Source organism: Epinephelus fuscoguttatus, linkage group LG20 (genome assembly GCF_011397635.1).
Source record: "Epinephelus fuscoguttatus linkage group LG20, E.fuscoguttatus.final_Chr_v1".
Classification (NCBI taxonomy): Eukaryota; Metazoa; Chordata; class Actinopteri; order Perciformes; family Serranidae; genus Epinephelus; species Epinephelus fuscoguttatus.
Genome location: NC_064771.1, coordinates 27,240,770 through 27,259,253, shown reverse-complemented (window position 1 = coordinate 27,259,253; position 18,484 = coordinate 27,240,770). Strand labels below are relative to the sequence as shown.

The 18,484-nt window shown below is 41.3% G+C and overlaps 1 protein-coding gene and 1 long non-coding RNA gene across 7 annotated transcripts in view; one reads left to right on the top strand and one right to left on the bottom strand.

The window, feature by feature from the left end:
• Window positions 1–10,789, top strand: part of LOC125881173 (uncharacterized) — a 42,125-nt gene extending 31,336 nt beyond the window's left edge. Inside the window, exon 4 of the long non-coding RNA XR_007448207.1 lies at window positions 10,650–10,789. This is a non-coding gene — a long non-coding RNA (uncharacterized LOC125881173). The remainder of the gene's footprint in view (window positions 1–10,649) is intronic.
• Window positions 1–18,484, bottom strand: part of glud1b (glutamate dehydrogenase 1b) — an 81,153-nt gene that overhangs the window by 45,840 nt on the left and 16,829 nt on the right. For 3 of the 6 annotated variants that reach the window (XR_007448202.1, XR_007448201.1, XM_049564109.1), the window contains exons 7-9: window positions 14,587–14,724; window positions 12,970–13,107; window positions 12,757–12,837 (exon numbers count right to left, since the gene is read on the bottom strand). Coding sequence is in view for 4 of the 6 variants with exons in the window: in XM_049564109.1 (XP_049420066.1) it covers window positions 12,757–12,837; window positions 12,970–13,107; window positions 14,587–14,724 (357 nt within the window). In the remaining 2 variants the exon portion in view is untranslated. Of the gene's footprint in view, window positions 1–1,030; window positions 1,094–1,301; window positions 1,394–10,684; window positions 10,809–12,756; window positions 12,838–12,969; window positions 13,108–14,586; window positions 14,725–18,484 lie in introns of all 6 variants that reach the window. The other 3 variants (XM_049564107.1, XM_049564106.1, XM_049564108.1) reach the window with 2 other exon arrangements.

The following is an 18,484-nucleotide window of genomic DNA, read 5'->3' as shown; positions in this document are numbered from 1 at the left end:
CGCAGACCAAACAATAAATTGTTAAGACAATAAAGCCTCCACAAAAATAGCATTTTAAGTCTTGTGTGTGATTTATCCTGGCTTCATATGAGTAGAGGAAATCTCCATTTGTCACTAGGATAATTTATACAATGTAAAATGCCATAGGCTTGTGCTAATAACGTTAGCATGTTGTATTTGTTTGGAAAACGTGTTTAGTATAAGACAGTTGTTTTGTCGTTGAACCTTGTGAGTTGTAATGGAGCTGAATTTTGTAACGTTACCTTTTTTAAATGTTGCTGTTGTCCCTGGTTTCATATGAGAAGAGGAAAAGATCACTAGCTGCTAGGCTAATTCATACTATGTAAAATGCCATAGGCTTGTGCTAATGACGTTAGCATGTTGTATTTGTGGGGAAAATGTGTCCAGATAAAGACAAGTGTTTGTCTGTGAATGCTGCGAGTTATAGTGAAGCTGATTTGTGTACTTGTGTTTAAAACTGTCTCTATTAAGCCATGTTTAATGTGTGTTTAATGTGTGTTTAATGTGTGTTTTGAATCAACCAAACTTTACAGCACTTCACAGAAACCTCCATTGCCGACGAGTGTTTTGGAGGTGTAACTGCAGAGTGACACAGACACACCACCGCACAAGTGCTCACAACAGCGTAGACTACAGCGTAGGGTCTGCCACACAAGTGTAAATCCTGCTTCATTGTTCTTTTTATGTTCTAGAAGCCACCTTTACAACTACAATTTCAAACAGGACAAATTATGACTTAGGGGAAACTGAGAAAGGGTTTCTGTAATGTTCACCAATCTCTAAATTTCGACAGACCTTTTCAATGCTACATAGTGGTGTATTTGTCCCAAACAGTTCGGTATGCGACATACGTTCGGTACGCCCTGCAGCCCAAACAGTCATAATGTACTACTTGCACATGCATTTTAAGTGCAAGGTGAATGTTTCATCTCAGTTTATTATACTGGATAATATGTTGACTGCTCACTAAAACAGACTGGACTGTGTTATGGTCTGTGCGATCACTTACCCGGGCAGATCTCTCCATGGTGTAGGCCAACCCAGAGTGAACAATGTCCTTCTCAGAGGCACCCTGCGAAGGAAGGTGAATGTTAATGACAGCTAATTTGATAACATAAACTGAGTAGGTGGGTGATGCTGAGAGCTTTTGTCAATGTCAGACTTTAGAGTGCGAGCCAAGTACGTAACAATGCAGACTTGATATAAATAAACTCCCAGTAAAAGTAGAAAAAAAAAATCATTCATTCAGTTTTGACCAGCACTAATCTGATGTTACTCACAGCCACTCTGGCCTGGAAGTCAGCGGTGGGTACGATGGGAATGGGCCCTCCCTGCTTCCCAAACTTCCTCTCTAAACTCTCCTGCACAGACACTAGAAGGGAAAAGAGAAGAAAAGAGGAAATTAAAGAGACATCAAAGACATCTGTTGTTTCTGGACCATGACAATTACCAATAATGCACAATGTCAGTGTGTGTGTGTGTGTGTGTGTGTCATTCCGTCACATATCTCTCAAACCGTTCACTGGACTGACCTAATATTTACTATAATTCCTCAGGGCATGTGGGTGTGCCTTTTCTGAGTTTTAAATCATTTGAATAAGAAATGCGAAACACACAAATAAAAGAAGCAAAAAATGCAAGTCATTGGCCACGCCCCCCTGACAGCTGACAGGTTTTCGGGTGCTGGGATTTCAAAGAAGGTTAAACTATGCCGAATCCGTCCACCAAAATATAGTTATGACGGGCACTGCACTAGTACCAATGACACACCGTGTGTGATGTCTACAAGACATAAGTTTATTTTGTAATAACAGTTACTACTTTGCAATGTTTAGTTTAGTTTAGTTTCATTCATTTCAAACCAAAGAAAATAATACAACACATACAACATAACAAATCCACAGGACACCACTGATAACAATGTAACAACCACAAAAAACAACACAGTTTGAAAAGGGGATGGAAGAGGCAAAGCTCATCTAGTCCAACCCCCAGACAGCACAAATACAGAGTCAATACAATGAAAACACACACTTAGTCACTCTCTGAATCTCCTCTTCCCCACAATCATCTCATCAGTTTACGTCATTTTCCTCCTCCTCCTCCCTGTTATACATTTCAAACACTCCTTTTCTAAACTTCCTTTTAAACTGATTAACATTTTTACTGAGTTTAACCTCTTCATCTAAACTATTCCATAGAACTCCATTGTTGTTTTAATATGAGTTGAATATATTATAGGTATGCATCTATATATGTATACCCACGTGCATAAGCATACATGTGTATACATACACACAAACCCATACATGACTGAATTGATTAACCAAAATCATGTAGTTTATAATCATAAGTGCAATAACAAAGAATATACAAAAGCACTTTCTTTTTCTCCTCTTTTTTAATTAACTGAAATTATATATAAATTATATCATTTTCCCTTTTCCATTACATTATTCCATCATAACTCTCGCATTAAGAATCTCTACTCATGTCAAATAACTGTAAATCAAACATCCCTGGTCGAGCTTTTCTGCGACAGTCTTGACTTTGCGACAGTCTTGACTAGGGATAGACTGATATGGATTTTTTAGGGCTGATGCCGATACCAATTTTTTTTCCATCACCCTTAGCCGATGACCGATTATGGACTGCCGATTTTCTTGAGCCGATATTTGGGGCCGATACTGCTTTTGCTCCCTCAATTTACATTAAAAAAAAATGACACAATGATAACAAATATTACAGGTCTCAAGTTTAAAATAAGAAACTTAAATAAGAAATTTATTGAACAGTAAATAATACTAAAACAAGATGGAAAGTTGAGGTAGAACAGGTAGAATATTATTATTATTATTATTATTATTATTATACATTCAAATAAAAAAAAAGTTCAGTGCTCTTAAATCTTCCAGTAATGTCTTTATAAAATAAACAAATATTTAAGCTGAAGCATAAATAAAACAACAACTACTGTACACAGTAGGATTCAACAGCTTTGTTCAACTCAACCACATAATTTCAAATGAAAAAAAGTGCCAGGGAAAAATAAATCCGCGAACCCACACGCGTATCAGCCGATGCCGATACAAGTAAAAAAACTCAAATATCGGCCCGATATATCGGCCGGCCGATGTATCGGTCTATCCTTAGTCTTGACGGAGAGCAACAACGTTTCGATTTGTGGCAAACAATCACAGGTCCTAGACCCATTCATGACTCCGTGCAGTAGTTTAACCAAAATAAAGTTCTCTAAAGTCATTATTAGTTCACTAAGAAAAAAAAGAAATGAGAAAAAGCCAAACAAAAAGTCATCCTTCAAGCCAAAAAAATTGCGAGGCTGACAACTTTACGAGATGGACTACTCACGACTTTATCCCAGGGAAGAGGAGGATGTGGACGGGAGGAGAGGTGTCTGAAGAAGGACTCTGCTTCTTCAGGAGAGCTGAAGCTGTTTTCCCTCCACCATCACTCTCAGCTTGGCAGGATACAACAGAGAGTACTTCATGTTGGCGGCATGAAGAAACTTTCTGACAACGTCAAACTGTCGACGTTTCTTCACCAAACTAGCACTGAATATATATATGGACACGAGCACCCATACAGATGAGCTCCCCTTTCTCCCTGGCCAGGCGTAAAATCTTCACTTTGTCCTGGAAGTGAAGAAACTTAAGCAGGATGGGTCGTGGAGAAGCCGAGCTGGTGTTGGAGGTGAAGGTGGGAGAGTGATGAGCTCTTTCAATGACCGGCACCATAGGAAAGTTGTCCTTACCGAGAAGTTGCGGGATCAGCTGGTTCATAAAGGCGATCACATCTCTACCTTCCTTATGTTCTGGAACATTGATGAAACGGAGGTTAGAGGACCGACTTCTGTTCTCAGCTTCCTCAGCTTTATCCTTCAGGTAGGCATTCTCTTTTTCCAAAGCTTGCACACGTTTTGACAGGTCGCCAATGTTGTCTTCATTGGCACTCACATTGCTGTTGGATCTCTGATATATTATCACTCATTGTAGATAATGATTCCTGAATATTGTTTAGGCCAGCTTGAACGGTCTCTATTTTTTCATCAAAATGAGCCGTCATATCAACTTTGATTTGTTGAATGGCTTGCCAGATTGATCGAAGATTGACCTCAGCCATGACGCTGAGCAAACAGTTTTCTGCATGAGGAAAATTACTCCACAGGAAGGATCATCGGCGGGTAGAAGAAGAAAAATCAAAACATAGTCGATATACTTATATCTGTTATATCTGTCAGTGTGGATGGGACAATCAGAGCAGTTTATTAGCCCAAACTGGAAAAGCAGTCTGAAGTCTGCAACAGACGCTCACACAGACATGGCCATCTTGCCTCACCTATGTCACCAATGCCTTTATTTTGAAATGTATTATTTGTTAATTCAAAAACAGTAGTCCATACCCAGTGAGTACAGCATACCATACCATGACTTAGTCATACCAAAAATTAGAAAAACCCAAACATTTGGCCACAGGGGGAGCCACAGCGATCAGTCACATTTTAGCCATTTTTAAGCATTTTTATGTATGTTTATATAACCCGAAGTTATGGGTTCTTGAGGCAAATTTGTTCCTCATGAGGAGAGGCATCTCTGTGCAAAGTTTCATGTCTCTACGACATACGGGGCATGAGATGTGCCCATTCAAAGTTTGCGATTTCAAATCGGTCAATTTGCATCACAACACACACACACACACACACACACACACACACACACACACACACACAGAGTTTTCATCATTATATAGTAAAATGTGACATCCTGTCAGTCAGACCACGCAATGCAGGGAACCCACGTCAGGTCAGCACACAATATCTGGAGAACTCAGACTGGCACACAGAATCACTCAGTCATTTCAAAGTGATCCATATTTTCTATGTGTGTCAACACACACTGCGCTACAATAATATCAACTGGTCTGATGAGCTGCGCTGCTCTGAAACAGATGACCACGCCCATTGTACATTATACCGCCAGGTGATCCTCTGAAATAAGTTCACCTCAAAACAAAAGAGTGATGCTTTGACCTGCAGGATATTCTAATATCTTTACTGTAGTCGTTCTCACCGCGACTCCCCCGAAAAAAATACACCGATTGAAACCAGCAGAATGAGAGCAATTATCAAGTCGTTATCATGTGAACAGTGGGGGGAGGGGAGGTGGACACTAAGCGCTCACAACTTTTATGTTTGATCTAAATCACGTTATTTCAAAACATCTCATTATTCAGCAGTGGACACATTAGAAAGTGTAAATTATGAGGTTTCTGTCAATATTTTTTTACGCTTGTATGATAAGAACTGATGGAGACATTAATCCAAATAAGTGCAGTGTTTCCCATACATTCATTTATCTGTGGCGGTGCACCACGAATAAATTATCTCTGCCACATATAGATTTTTCTGCTTTTGGCGCTACCTGTTCGACCTCGCTCATAAACACATTATAATGGGTCTCACTGTCTGTGAATGTAGCTTGTCGTTACAATTCCGGTGCAATAGGTGGCGGTATGCATCGTAAAGACGCACTTATCGCACCTCGTCCACCAGAAGAAGAAGAAGCAGACATAGTAGCAGAACGGATCCAAAGACCTCTCGGTACAAATATGTGGGCAAACAAGTCCAAAAGTGGTCCGAACAACTCTAACTCATCATGTTATATTAGCTGTTTTATTAGCCTGTGTCTGTATTAACATAGGTGGAAGCTCAACATGTGCAGAGACATTAACTCACGCTGTTAGTAGTGTTAACTGCAGCGCGAGTCCCGTAGCAGCTCGCCACCCTGTTAATCAATTACAGCGGCTCCACTGGCAACGGGAGCGGCACGACAACCCCCGTCTGCCGCGCGACAACTCTCTATTTTACGCGGCTCTTCTATTTTTGTCGCTCTACGCTCCCCTACGCGACTCTCCAGCAGATAAAAACTATATGAAATAGTGTGCTAAACGAGCACAATGTGTTTTTAAATGAATAAACCATTATCAGAGGTGATATGTGATGATTTTTTCCATGCATTTACCGATGTTTATCCGTGACATTGTGTAAATGTCCGTGGCGGACATTTGAAAGCGAGTAGATGACAAACAGTACAGTAAACTTGTAGATAACTCAAATATATGTAATAATTTAGGTGGAAAATGCTTTAACATTTCATGCAGCCTACATGCAGCCTCTCGGCTTGGCAAACAGTAAACAACCCCGCTGGCGTCTCTACGTGTCGCTTCCGTACGCAGTCAGTGGAACCCAAATGAATACGCCGCGACGCTACGCTGACGTGACGTAGGTTTGCAGCCGGTGGAGCCCGGCCGTGTGGTTCTGCTCGTTAGTAATTAACTCTGACGTTGGATGTTCACTTCTTCACACAGATGAGTATTGAAAAATATTTTTAATACCCCCCCCCCCCCACCAGGACCACACCACCACGAATAGTTTCCTGTCCTGTGGGAAACACTGAAGTGTCATATTAATCTAAATCCTGATGAGCTCCACTGGCGCAGGTTTCATTGAAGAGGCCCCGCCTTCACTTCTGGCAAATCGTGTAGTGTGCAAAGCAAAATAGGCTCGTTTGAGATGAACTGCGCCTCGCCTGGAAAGTAGACAACTTTGGCCAAGAGGGAACTTTAGATATTGGTCCCTAGATTATGTTCACCGTGTTTCATGCAGATCGGTCAAACTTCCCAGGAAGAGATCGATTTTAAGTGTTTTTCAAAAAATTCAAAATGGCGGAAAATCTATATAACCGAAAGTTATGGGTTCTTGAGGCTAATGTGTTCCTCATGAGGAGAGGCATCTCTGTGCAAAGCTTCTCTACGACATACGGGGCATGAGATATGCTCTTTCAAAGTTTGCAATTTCAATCGGTCAATTTGCATCACAACACACACACACATACACACACACACACACACACACAGAGTTTTCGTCATTATATAGTAAGATGTGTGTCTTGAGGCAAATGTGTTCCTCATGAGGAGAGGTTCAAAGTTTGCAATTTCAATCGGTCAATTTGCATCAACACACACACACACACACACACACGCACACACACACACACACACACGCACACACACACAGAGTTTTCATCATTATATAGTGAAATGTGACATCCTGTCAGTCAGACCAGGCAATGCAGGAGAGCCACGTCAGGTCAGCACATGAATCCACGGAAAAGGACTGATAAATTAACGTTGTAAGTTGTTTAATTTGATTATGTACATGTTTAAGTTAATATATTAAGGAATATTTGATTCAAATATAGATAATAAGTTAAGGTTAAAAACTTATTTATTAGTTTTACAACTTGACATCTCTTGTTTTATATGACCTGTATTAGGGCTGGGCGATATCTGGAGATTTTAATATATATTGATATATTTCTAAACACGATATAACACGGGACAATGCCACTTCTGTCGATAGAGTTCATTTTGCGTTAAAATGACAATACATGGGCCGCAAGTTCACACCTATTTCTCCTCTCCCTCTCCCTGGGTGTTTCTCAAAGTCAGAGGCAAGCATTCAGTGAACACACATTGGAACAGACTAACATGATCGTCATTAACCCTCAGCAGACTGAGGAGCTTTCAGTTACTGTGATCATTTTGGCACTCTGTAATGTTGTTGGACAATTTTAAACAAATGTATCAGTGTGGTCAGAATCAGAGACTTTTAGGGAGAATATATTTCTGGATCATATTTAAGAGTAAGTGGAGTAATGAAGTACAGACAACAGCTGGAAGTTATCATTGACAGTATGAACACAGACTCACACACAGAATCACTCAGTCATTTCAAAGTGATCCATATTTTCTGTGTGTGTCACCACACACTGCGCTACAATAATATCAACTGGTCTGATGAGCTCTGAAACAGATGACCGCGCCCATTGTACATTATACCACCAGGTGATCGCTGGTGATCAAATCTGCGCAGCCCTGGCTCATCTCAAACGAACCCAACGGCTCGATAATTTGGAGATGGTTTGTTTTAAAGTGTCTGATGACCAGCAGCAAAATGTTTTCTGTAAAGAATGTCGAAAACCAGTTGCAACTAAAGGTTCAAGCACAACAAATCTCTTCCACCACTTACAACAGCGCCATAAAGTGCAATACGAGGAGTGTGTCAAAATACGTGCTGCGACTCAGACCACAAAGCTGTTTAGTGTTAAAATTGTAACACAGTGTATGTTTGAATTAATTACTGTGTGTATTTTTGTCATGCAGGAAAGGGATTTGTTTTATTTTATTGAAGGAGCATTTTTATTTCATATATGCAGACAGTTTTTTTTGTTCAATTTTGATATTGTGCAGAGTGACCTCTGTTAATAAAGGTGCCTGTGTGACATTTGGCACGTGGCTTAAACTTGTAACTGACTGGTTTTTTTTAAGGGTTTGCCTCTGAAAAAACTGAAACTAACAGGGACGCCATGCTATAATGCTTTGGGTAAATTCCAATTACGTCACAGAAAAAAGGGTGAGGGCACACTTGACTTTACTCTTCCTGTCTCCTAAGTGGGCGTGGTTCCCCCCCCCCGTGTTGAACAGAGGCTCTGTGGATGCGGATCGAGAAGCAGGTGGAATGAAAATACATTCTTCCTATTATTGCAGCCTATTGTTGCACAAAGCTTGGACATTTTTTATTTATTACTAGCAGTAAATAACTGTTTGTAAGCTAACTGTGATTTTACCGCCTGTTTATCAAGATCACGAGATCTCGCAAGAACTTGTTTTCTGAGACGGACAGGGCTCAAACAAAGTTAACTTTCTCTTGATCTGTGCGGATGAAAAATGCAGCTTTAGTGTCAGAATATTGGGAAGATGTGTGGCTTGTGGCAAATGAACCCAATATTTACTTTAGTGACTATAGGGCGAAAGAATTGACCATAAATTGTGATCACGTTCATTTTCCTCACTGACGACAATACATTCAGAGCTGCCACAAGTCTCCTACGGGGGCGTGGCGCTGACGTCACTGAATCAGGAAGTGAGCTGAGTTGGGTATCTCGCTTCATCCAATATCTCTGGTTAGACTTCATAACGCCTGTATCTGATTGTAAATCCTGATGTGAGCTTTGCCTTGTGGCTTCAGGAAGCAGCTGTAGAGCCGGAGTATCTGCCGTCCCGCTGAGAAATCCAGAGCACAACGCCCAGAGAAATACAAGGTATAACACCACAGAAGAGTGGGCACTGAATGTGTTGTGCCATTTATCAGTAGCATGTCAATTTGTAAGATATAATGGTTCTTTTTTTGTTTTAAAACAGATGGCTGCTGGTCGTATCGCTCGTGCTTTTGAATACGCCGGGAATGAAAGGGGCAGGGCAGCATTCATAGACAAAACACTGCGTAGCAAAAAAGACACTCTCTTTTATGATACAGGTGCTGATGGTCAAACATGCAGCCTCAAGTATTTCAGCAGATGTTTTATAGAATGGTTGGATACACTGAAGCAACAATACCCTAAACTTCAGGAAACTCAACAGGATGGTAAAATCATCCTTCAGTCCAAGGAAGGTATCATAACTTTAGATCCGAGTGTAAAGGCTGTGGTACAAGGCCGACAACTAATGGGGAGGTTTGAGAGAGATTTTCCACAAATGAAGCAAACGGTCAGGCCAGGCTCTGACAATGCTAACAATAGAGCCCGTCCTTTTGCGTACCCTATAGCACATACAAATGAGAAAAAACGTCACAAGTTCAGAGACAGGAGACTGCAACAAAATCACGACACTCTGTTTTCTTGTGGTACTGTCAAAGATGGGGTTACTACAAGATGGAACCTCATGTTCTTTAGCATGCTTGTAAAAGAATGGCTAGGTGCAATGTGGCAAAATTATCCTGAACTTAGGCCAGACACACCGGACAATATGATCACACTCAAGTCCAATGTAGGTACCATAACCTTATATCCTAATGTAAAAGTTGTGGTAGAAGGCCAGCTAATGGAGAGGTTTGAGAGAGATTTTCCACAAATGAGACAAATGGCCCAATCAACTGACTTTTCAGCAGCAATGGGAAGATTAACCTTAAACAATTAGGAAGAACATCCTGATGAGCCAGAGGGTGAGGGCACACTTGACACACCACCCAACCCAGCCAACTGAGGAGAAAGAATGCCTGATGAATAAGGAGAGAAACTAGAATTACCGCCTCGCTGTTGTTTGCCTCCACGCACCAGTCAAGTTTCTCTTACAGTGAAAACATGAATGCTTTACAACCACTGTCCCCACAAAGGCATAAAAACACAGAATAAAACACTATAAATAGCTGATTCTTAAAGCTTTATCCTACTACTTTATTTTAGGAATATGTAATTGGGTTGTCAAATCTATTATATATTGTTTTCTGATTTGTATTTAGTTTGTAAGGCAGGGTTTCCCCTGGGTTGTGTGTGAGTTTTATTTTGCAGTTTTTCAGTTTATAGCAATATAGATGCCTTGACATGGCAACTTAAAAGCGTATGGGGAGATTCTTATAAACATTGGTGCTCATGCATACAGGGGAAATTTGTTTTGGTGTTTATGTATTGTTTCAGAATGTGTCACAGAAATGTCACGATAATGTATCTTCTGATTGTGTTGTATGACCTCAGCACACTCTGGTCTGTCTGCAGGTTATAGAGGAAACAAAGAGCAGCCTTGTACTCACTGAGCAGGTGGTAGTTTGAGTCCCTCTCATATTTGAAGGTCAGTCTTCCATAGCTGACATGGTTGAGATTCTTCAGCCACTCGAAATAAGACACTGTCACACCGCCAGCATTCAGGTACATGTCCTGCAGGATGAAACATCACAAACTCATCAGACCTCTGGCTGTTTGATCTCTACCCTCTGTGTGTGTGTAAGATTATCTTTGATTAAAAATGTCCTCTGTATTGTTTTTAAGATCTGATTTGCGAAGAATTCTTTTCTTTTTTCTGTAAATGAAATGTTTTGGGGGGGAAAAAATATTTGTGTGATTGAAATGTGTTTGAAGAAACATGTAAAAGTCAGCAGAAGACCTCAATAAAAATCTATTGCGTACACAATGAAAGCTTGATCGTTGTTTACATGACTCTCGCGTCTTGTTTTCAGAATAATTTACTCTGCTTGTTGTTTCACATTCATGGTTTAGTGAGTATTTTTTGTTTTAACATTAAATATTCGTGACCAGATACGCAACAATCCAGTTTAAAAGTTAAGGCAAACACACTCTCAGAGATTATTTATTAGGAGTTTGGGGTGTGGTTTGATCAGAGTAGATTGACAGTGCTGGACGCAAAAGCCTGCAGCTCCGATAACTGTCATCAGATTTACGGTGAAATGTTGCTCATTCCTGCCTGGGGCTCAGATGTGTGTGGCATCACATTTCCACCCACATCAAAGCAGCAACACAAGCTGAGACAAAAAGAGAAATGTAATTCTTTCATGCAAAACGCCTGTAACTGATGTACAAAAATGCCACCAGCAACTAGGCATGATCCTGGCGACTAAACGAAAATTTTAGTTGACTAGTCTAAAAAAGGAAAACACTCAGGAAACAGTCCAAATTTAGCACAGTTTATTGTTAAGTATTCTTCACACAATCACATAATCTTCAACAACCATGTCGGATTTTAAATGCTGCTGAAGTACGAGACACTTTGCGCCGTGCGTAATGAAAGTGAAGCTCAGAGACTAGCAGAGGCTAACTGGCTGTGCTTCCCTCCAGTCATGTTGCGGCTAATGCTCCGACAGCCGCTCTCAGCTAGCCCCGGCTCTCCGCTTGGATCCAACGGAGAGCTGGGGCTAGCTGGGAGCAGCTAGCGCAGCATGACCAGAGGGAAGCACAGCCAGTTAGCCTCCGCTAGCTGCTCCCAGCTAGCTCCGGTTTCACTACAGGCAGATTCACTCGCTACAGGGGCGAGGAAATAAAACCTGAACAGCCAATCAGAGTGATCTCTCTCACCGACAAGCTCCGCCGCCAATTCAACATGCTCAATCGGCTGAAAAGCTGCCAACGCCAAAGTGCCAACGGTGCGGGACACACCGCAAAAACTAGGCCGACAGACACTCACCGATGGCCCGATGGTAAACCATAAACCAAACGGTTTTTAGTCAGTCTTTATCTCGTCTTTAGCAAGTTTATCGTTATGGATTACATCGATGCCAAACTGACAAGAATACTGCCGACACATGGAGCCTTTTAGCCTGTGTTTCTACAGTTTTGAGTTTTGTGGACACGTGAGGAATTGTTAATATGTCATATTTCTTAAAGGGAGTTTAGTGTAATATTTTTCACCAGGAGCAGGATGGGAAATAGTCTCAAAGTGAATCTAGTTGTAGTCTCACAAATAGTGGCCCTGGGGAGAGCAAATGAGAGCTACTGGAGAAAACACAAGTTGCTATCCTCTTCCTGTTTTGGTTGCACAATTATTGACGCACTTCCTTTGTGCTGTAAATTGAGAGTGATAACACGGCTTATAAGGAACCAATCTAAACACCGCTGGTGTCATTATTCGATAGCCATCACACTGTTTGATATGATATACAAAACAAAAAAAAGTCTATTATGTAACTCGTCTTGTAAAAATGTCCTAGACGACTCGGTGGCCCCCAGACCTGTGATTCATTTTGACTTCTCAAGAAATTTAAAGCTTCAAATCAGCTTCATATGTGAATGTAAAAAGTGTTTCCAGTGTCTCCGTGTAAAATGTTGTAGTTGGCTTTTCTGTGTGTGTGTCTGTGTGTGTGTTTGTGCTTACAGGAATAACCATGACATTGTTCTCCAGGAAGATCTTGTCAGCGTCTGGGGTGGTGGGACCGTTGGCACCTTCGGCAATGATCTAAAAGAGACAAAAAACAAATGCACACTTCACATGACTGCAGCCGAGTTGCCCTGTTCTTACTTGTTCTTATGTAGAGTCAGCTGACACCTGGAGGCAAAGCACCCTGGGTAAATCAAAGTGAGCGTTTACCTTGGCCTTGATCCTGGGGGCGTTGGCACGTGTGAGCTGCTTTTCTCCGGCAGCAGGAATCAGGATGTGGCAGTCAGCTTCCAGAATGCTTCCTTCGTAGGGTTTGGCTCCGGGGAAGCCCACAATGGTGCCGTGTTCCTGCAGGTAAAGTGCAGAGAAACACACGAGAGAAATATTTGAATGTTGTCTCCTTGTTCCTCCTCTTCTTGGGCCGTTTTGTACTTTTTTATTACACCAGAGGTTAGCTTCTTTCCTTAAGGGACCCCTATTCTATCATTAAGTAGACAGACGACCCCTGACTAAGTAACATATTTTACAGATTTATCATATTATATCCAATGCATAACAATAACAGTACAGATCAAGTGATAAACTTTACAATTCACCCACATAGTGAACGCAATAACTGCAGGAAGTTTGTGTAAAATGAGCAATTTGGATCAGATTTGAGCAGATTATTTCCTATGAATATCATAACAGAGACCAGTTTTCCTGATATTTTGGGGACTTTTTAAATACAATTCCCCCTATGTATTTTTTGAACAATCATACATACTTAGTAGGCTTGTCCCCCCCCCCCAAAATCAGTATTTTCTTCCCCCCCGATGCTTGGCAATTGTTCTATGAGCTCTTCGGTTGTTTTAACTCTTGTCCTGTGATTTTATTTTAATTTTATACCTTGAATAATAATCTTAACTTAAAAAAAAACAATTTCATTTAGTCTTCTTGACAGAAATGGATGAAATGCTGAGATACAGGTCTAGTGTACAGTTTTTTAAATGTTTTCTTACACCCCTTGAAATCCAGAAGGCCTCCTGTCCGATGGTGAAACTTTGGCGACCTCTAATGGGGATTGGGACCCCCGGTTGGGAACCACAGGTACAGAGGTCCATGTATGTGGATACCACCTGACATGTTCCACCCACTCAAACACTGTGCAGACCAAGTACCCCTCCTCATGGCAGCAGGATAATGCACCATGCCACACTACAGAAACAGTTTAGAAATGTCCTGTGGAGCATGACAAAGAGCTCAAGGTGTCGACCTGGCTTCTAAATTTCCCAGGTCCCAATCTGCTCAAGGATTCTTGTGATGTGCCGGTACCCCAGATGTACCCCTACTCCAAAATGGGGCCTCCTTGGATCAGACTTGCTCTCTCTTTGCAGTGTGGCATGTTGCATTGTCCTGCTGGGGGGGGCACTGCCATTGGGTAGTACTGTTGCCATGAGGGGGGTACTTGGTCTGCAACAGCGTTTGAGTGGGTGGAACATGTCAGGTGGTATCCACATGAATGCCAGAAAGGCTTCCCAGCAGAACAATGCATCGGAACAAAATAATCAAAGTTACTCACTTCACCTGTCAGTGGTTTGAATGTTTTGGCTGATCGGTGTATATTGGAATGTTTCGGTGGAGTTAAAATGTAGACGAAAAAAATATTTCCAGGAGCATATCAGTGTTCTGACACTGATAAGGTTAGGTAAGAATGAATCAGTAAGATGAATAAGAAAAACTTGTGCATTTTGGGAGGAGAAACAGAGTGGAAAAAGATAACAGCTTTGAGTAATAAAAACAGTATAAAGAGACAGGATTGAGGGGGGAGGGTAGATGTGCAAGTACCAGCTTGTAGTCCTCCAGCTGTTTGGGGTCGATGCCCTCTGGGTTGTAGATGGATCCATCAATCTCTCCGACGCCCACACACTTGGCCCCGAACCTGTGCAGGTACCTCATAGAGTGGAGACCCACATTACCAAAGCCCTGTGAAAGGTCACAGCAGGTTAATCATCTCCACAGTCCAACATCACTATGATAATCACATTTTGATCATTATCAACATTATTGTTACACCTTGATTTACTGTTATCATAAAGTATGATTCAGAACACTTTGGCGCCACCATGTGGGCAGTTTAGGGTATGACACCACTATCTACTGAACTTGAAATCAGACCTCAGACAGGTGCCATGTGTTTAAGATATTCTGTGCGAGTGTGGGTGAGAAATGGAAAGAGGACAAATAGATGAAAACAAGTACAGATGGATAGAAGGGATGCTGTCTGGAGCTAATCATTCTGTTGCCTGGTTACGATCTAAAATGTATGTAAAATGCAAGAAAAAAATCAAGATACTTCACTGCTGATACCAAGCTACTGTTAATACATTATTGCTGTTAAGAGGTCCAGTCACTCATTTGCAACCTCACCCACAATGATCTTAAACTACCAGAGATTAAAGTATAGCAATCTCTAATTTAGCACTATATACTCTCCAGTATCATCATACCATACACTCCTAGCTCGCATGTAACCGAACTCCTACATGATACGAAGAGCTGACTTCTGAGCTGATTTTTTTTAAACCCTGTTTTGATCTTGATACCACACTAGAAATCTGCTCTCTCCTCTCTCACAGCTAAATCTCTAAGAAAATCTAATCTCAGCTCGACATAATCCTCAACTACACACACACACACAAAGGGATTAGCTTTTTGAACATTCACGTCATGATTCAGTGGCTGTAACCACTTTGTCACCTCCTCAATGACGCCCTAATCATTCCTCAGTCAAATCCCCCCCTTTGCAGACGTCATCCCCTTTCCACATCTCTAATTGTTTTCTTTGCTGTTGCTGAAAAAAAAACCCAAAACATCTGCTTCCTTCCAAATCTCGATGAAGCCACGGAAAGTATTCAAGTATATAATTAAATGTGTGATATGGACACAAGTAAGAGCAGAGGCCAGACATATAAGTTTCCACTGTGAAAAGTTGTGGATGGTACCAATGGAACCGTTCTGTACTGTCCCCATTTTTGGTCCCCCCTCTGTTGGGGTACCTAGCACACAGATCTGGTACTAAAAGGTGGAGCTGTGAACACTGCAGTCTGTTGATTGGTCAATAGAGGACGGTCACTCTGCTCAGGGCTGAGTTGTGTCTGGTTTTGAGGCTCATGTAAACACTGTTCATACTGTGGAGAGTTTTATTAGTAAACTGTAACTATAAAATGAAAGGATGTTTTGCTGCCTCGCCCACATTTAAGAGTACTGTTTGTGGCGGAAACACTAGGGTCTAGGTACCATGTCTGAGGGGTTACTGCTGGTTCCAAAGGTACCATACTGAAAGTGTTTGGTGGAAACGAGGCTTATGTGCCTGGATGCTACACAGACATTCTTGACAAGTGAAACAGGCCTGTCATCAAGAGCATAAGATTACACTGTTGTTATAATACAGTAAGGTTAAGGTAATTATAGAAAGCATTCCAGGAAAGCAGTGGAGGTCCGTGCCCAGGGGTTTCCTACCCATGTGTCAGTGCTGGTGTGAGAGTGTGTGACACGTGAGGAGCTGCTATGTGACACATGGAAGTGAAACCACTAAGGAGAATACTGATCTATGGCTTTTTCGTCACCACAGATGCACTTCTCTTACAGACATACAGCTAAAATCGGAGGTGTCTTTATAGACAGAGTGGTCTTTGCATGAATTTGAATTTGTCAGCATTTTTTGGGTCTTTCACATCTGCACTTTCAGCCTCTCCTGTCCTTGCAGCCAGGAAATTATTATAACCGAGTATAGCAGCACTTTCTACTGTGGAAAATCCACAATTAAAGCTTACACCAAAGTCTTCACAACCGGACATTATCAAGCAGCAATGTATGGCTTGAAACTAAGGAGAAATTAACAATATCAGCAACACAGATTACATGTTTCCCCGGTATTAACATAGGCTACGTAATGTTAACACTTGCAGTTTCGTAACATAGAAAGAAATCCACCACGAGCCGTCGTCAGCTTGTCCCAAAAGTAGAAAAAAACTGTGAGGATGTGTATTCAGAATAGTTTGAACCCTGAGGTTTTTGCTAACAGGAATTACTTTTGCACACTTTTACCTCAATATTTAAAACTTTGCCCACATTTAATATGAACAACTGACTCTGTGACAAAAACTAAAGAAAAGCATAATAGAAATAAAATAAAAAACCTTGAGCTCAATAACCCAACATACCTGACTCACAAAGCTCGACACGCAGCAATTAGAGCAGCTGAGGAGTTTCTACCAAAAGACTATTAATCGGTGCCACTCTCTCACTGAATCATCATTTCTTATAAACAAAGAAACAGTTCACTGCTGTCTGTTCGGTATGAGGAGATCAGGGCCGGACTACAACAGATGGCATGGCTCTGATTGAGGCTCTTAAACCCCTCACCATGAATACAAATGAAAACTTAAATCCTGCGAGTATCTATGAGCAAACGTCTGCAGTACATTTAGGGTTTCATCTTCCCTCTTTCGTCGGGGCAGTGTTGGGCAGTAACGCCTTACAGTAATACTTTTTCCAGTAACGAGTAGTGTAACTAATTACGAATGAAATTTCAGAATACTTTAACAGTTACTCCAAAACCAAACAACTCGTTACGTTACTTTTGTCATCACATCACCACTGACTTGAAATACAACATCACATCAACAGACTCATTCTAGTAATCGTGAAGCTGCACACGCACGTCATAACGCAGCAAGCTGGTTGGAAACACTGACCTCAGCAGCTGGAAATATTCCCATTACTTTGATTTTGCCAGAGGGAAGATGACAGGAACACTGCTGCTGCAGGTAGTCAGACTAAAACTCTTTCCACTGCAAAAAATGCATCTCCAAACCTCCGCTCTGAAGCAACTCGGCTACTACGACCGATAGCACAACAACATGAAGCTCCAGGAAATAGACCCCACCAAAGGTGTACTGTCTGAGGCCATGGAGGTCGTCTGTAGTGCTAAACAACCAAAACTGGATTTTAATTGTGGACAGCTGCAGCTACAAAGAAGTGATGAAGCTTGTGTGTGGATATGTGGTGGATGAAATGCTGCTCCACGAGTGTCTCTCCGTCTTTCGGGCAGAGGTTTAGAAAAATACCGGTCAAAGGCAACAGAGAGCCCCCAGGTACATAGAAGCTATCGAGCATTGGCTACACTTACCAGCAATTACGGAGGGAAGGTATTACTGTTGGCAAGGAGTAAACAGCAAAGTAATATTAGTAGTTTTAAAAAAGAAGAAAACTCAATTCTTATATGCATCATGATTCTCTCTTGAAAGAATGTGTCTCCATGCAGAAAAGTCAATAATCATAAATTTGAAACCCTATTCTCAACATTATGTTCGCTTGTAACAGTTCTGTAAGACCGGGCTGCACTTTCCTTACAGCTGAACCAACTGTATGATTAAACTTGACAGACGTTAGAATGTGCATCGCGTTTCCATTTTAAGTTAGGCTACTTCTTGAGTTTTAGTCTAGTCTTTATTATCAGCAGCTTTTTATAATATCACGTGATTCAGAACATGCTGAAGTCTGTGTTAATATCTACGAGGACGCTGCAACGGACACACTTTTGTTCCTTTTCTTCTTGGTTCTTTGCAAAAATAAATATTATCTTAGAAATATCAAGATAATATCTTGGCAAATGTAACATTCCAGCAGACACATCTCCTGCATTTGTTACTGCTATCGAATCAATAAAAGATAATGGATG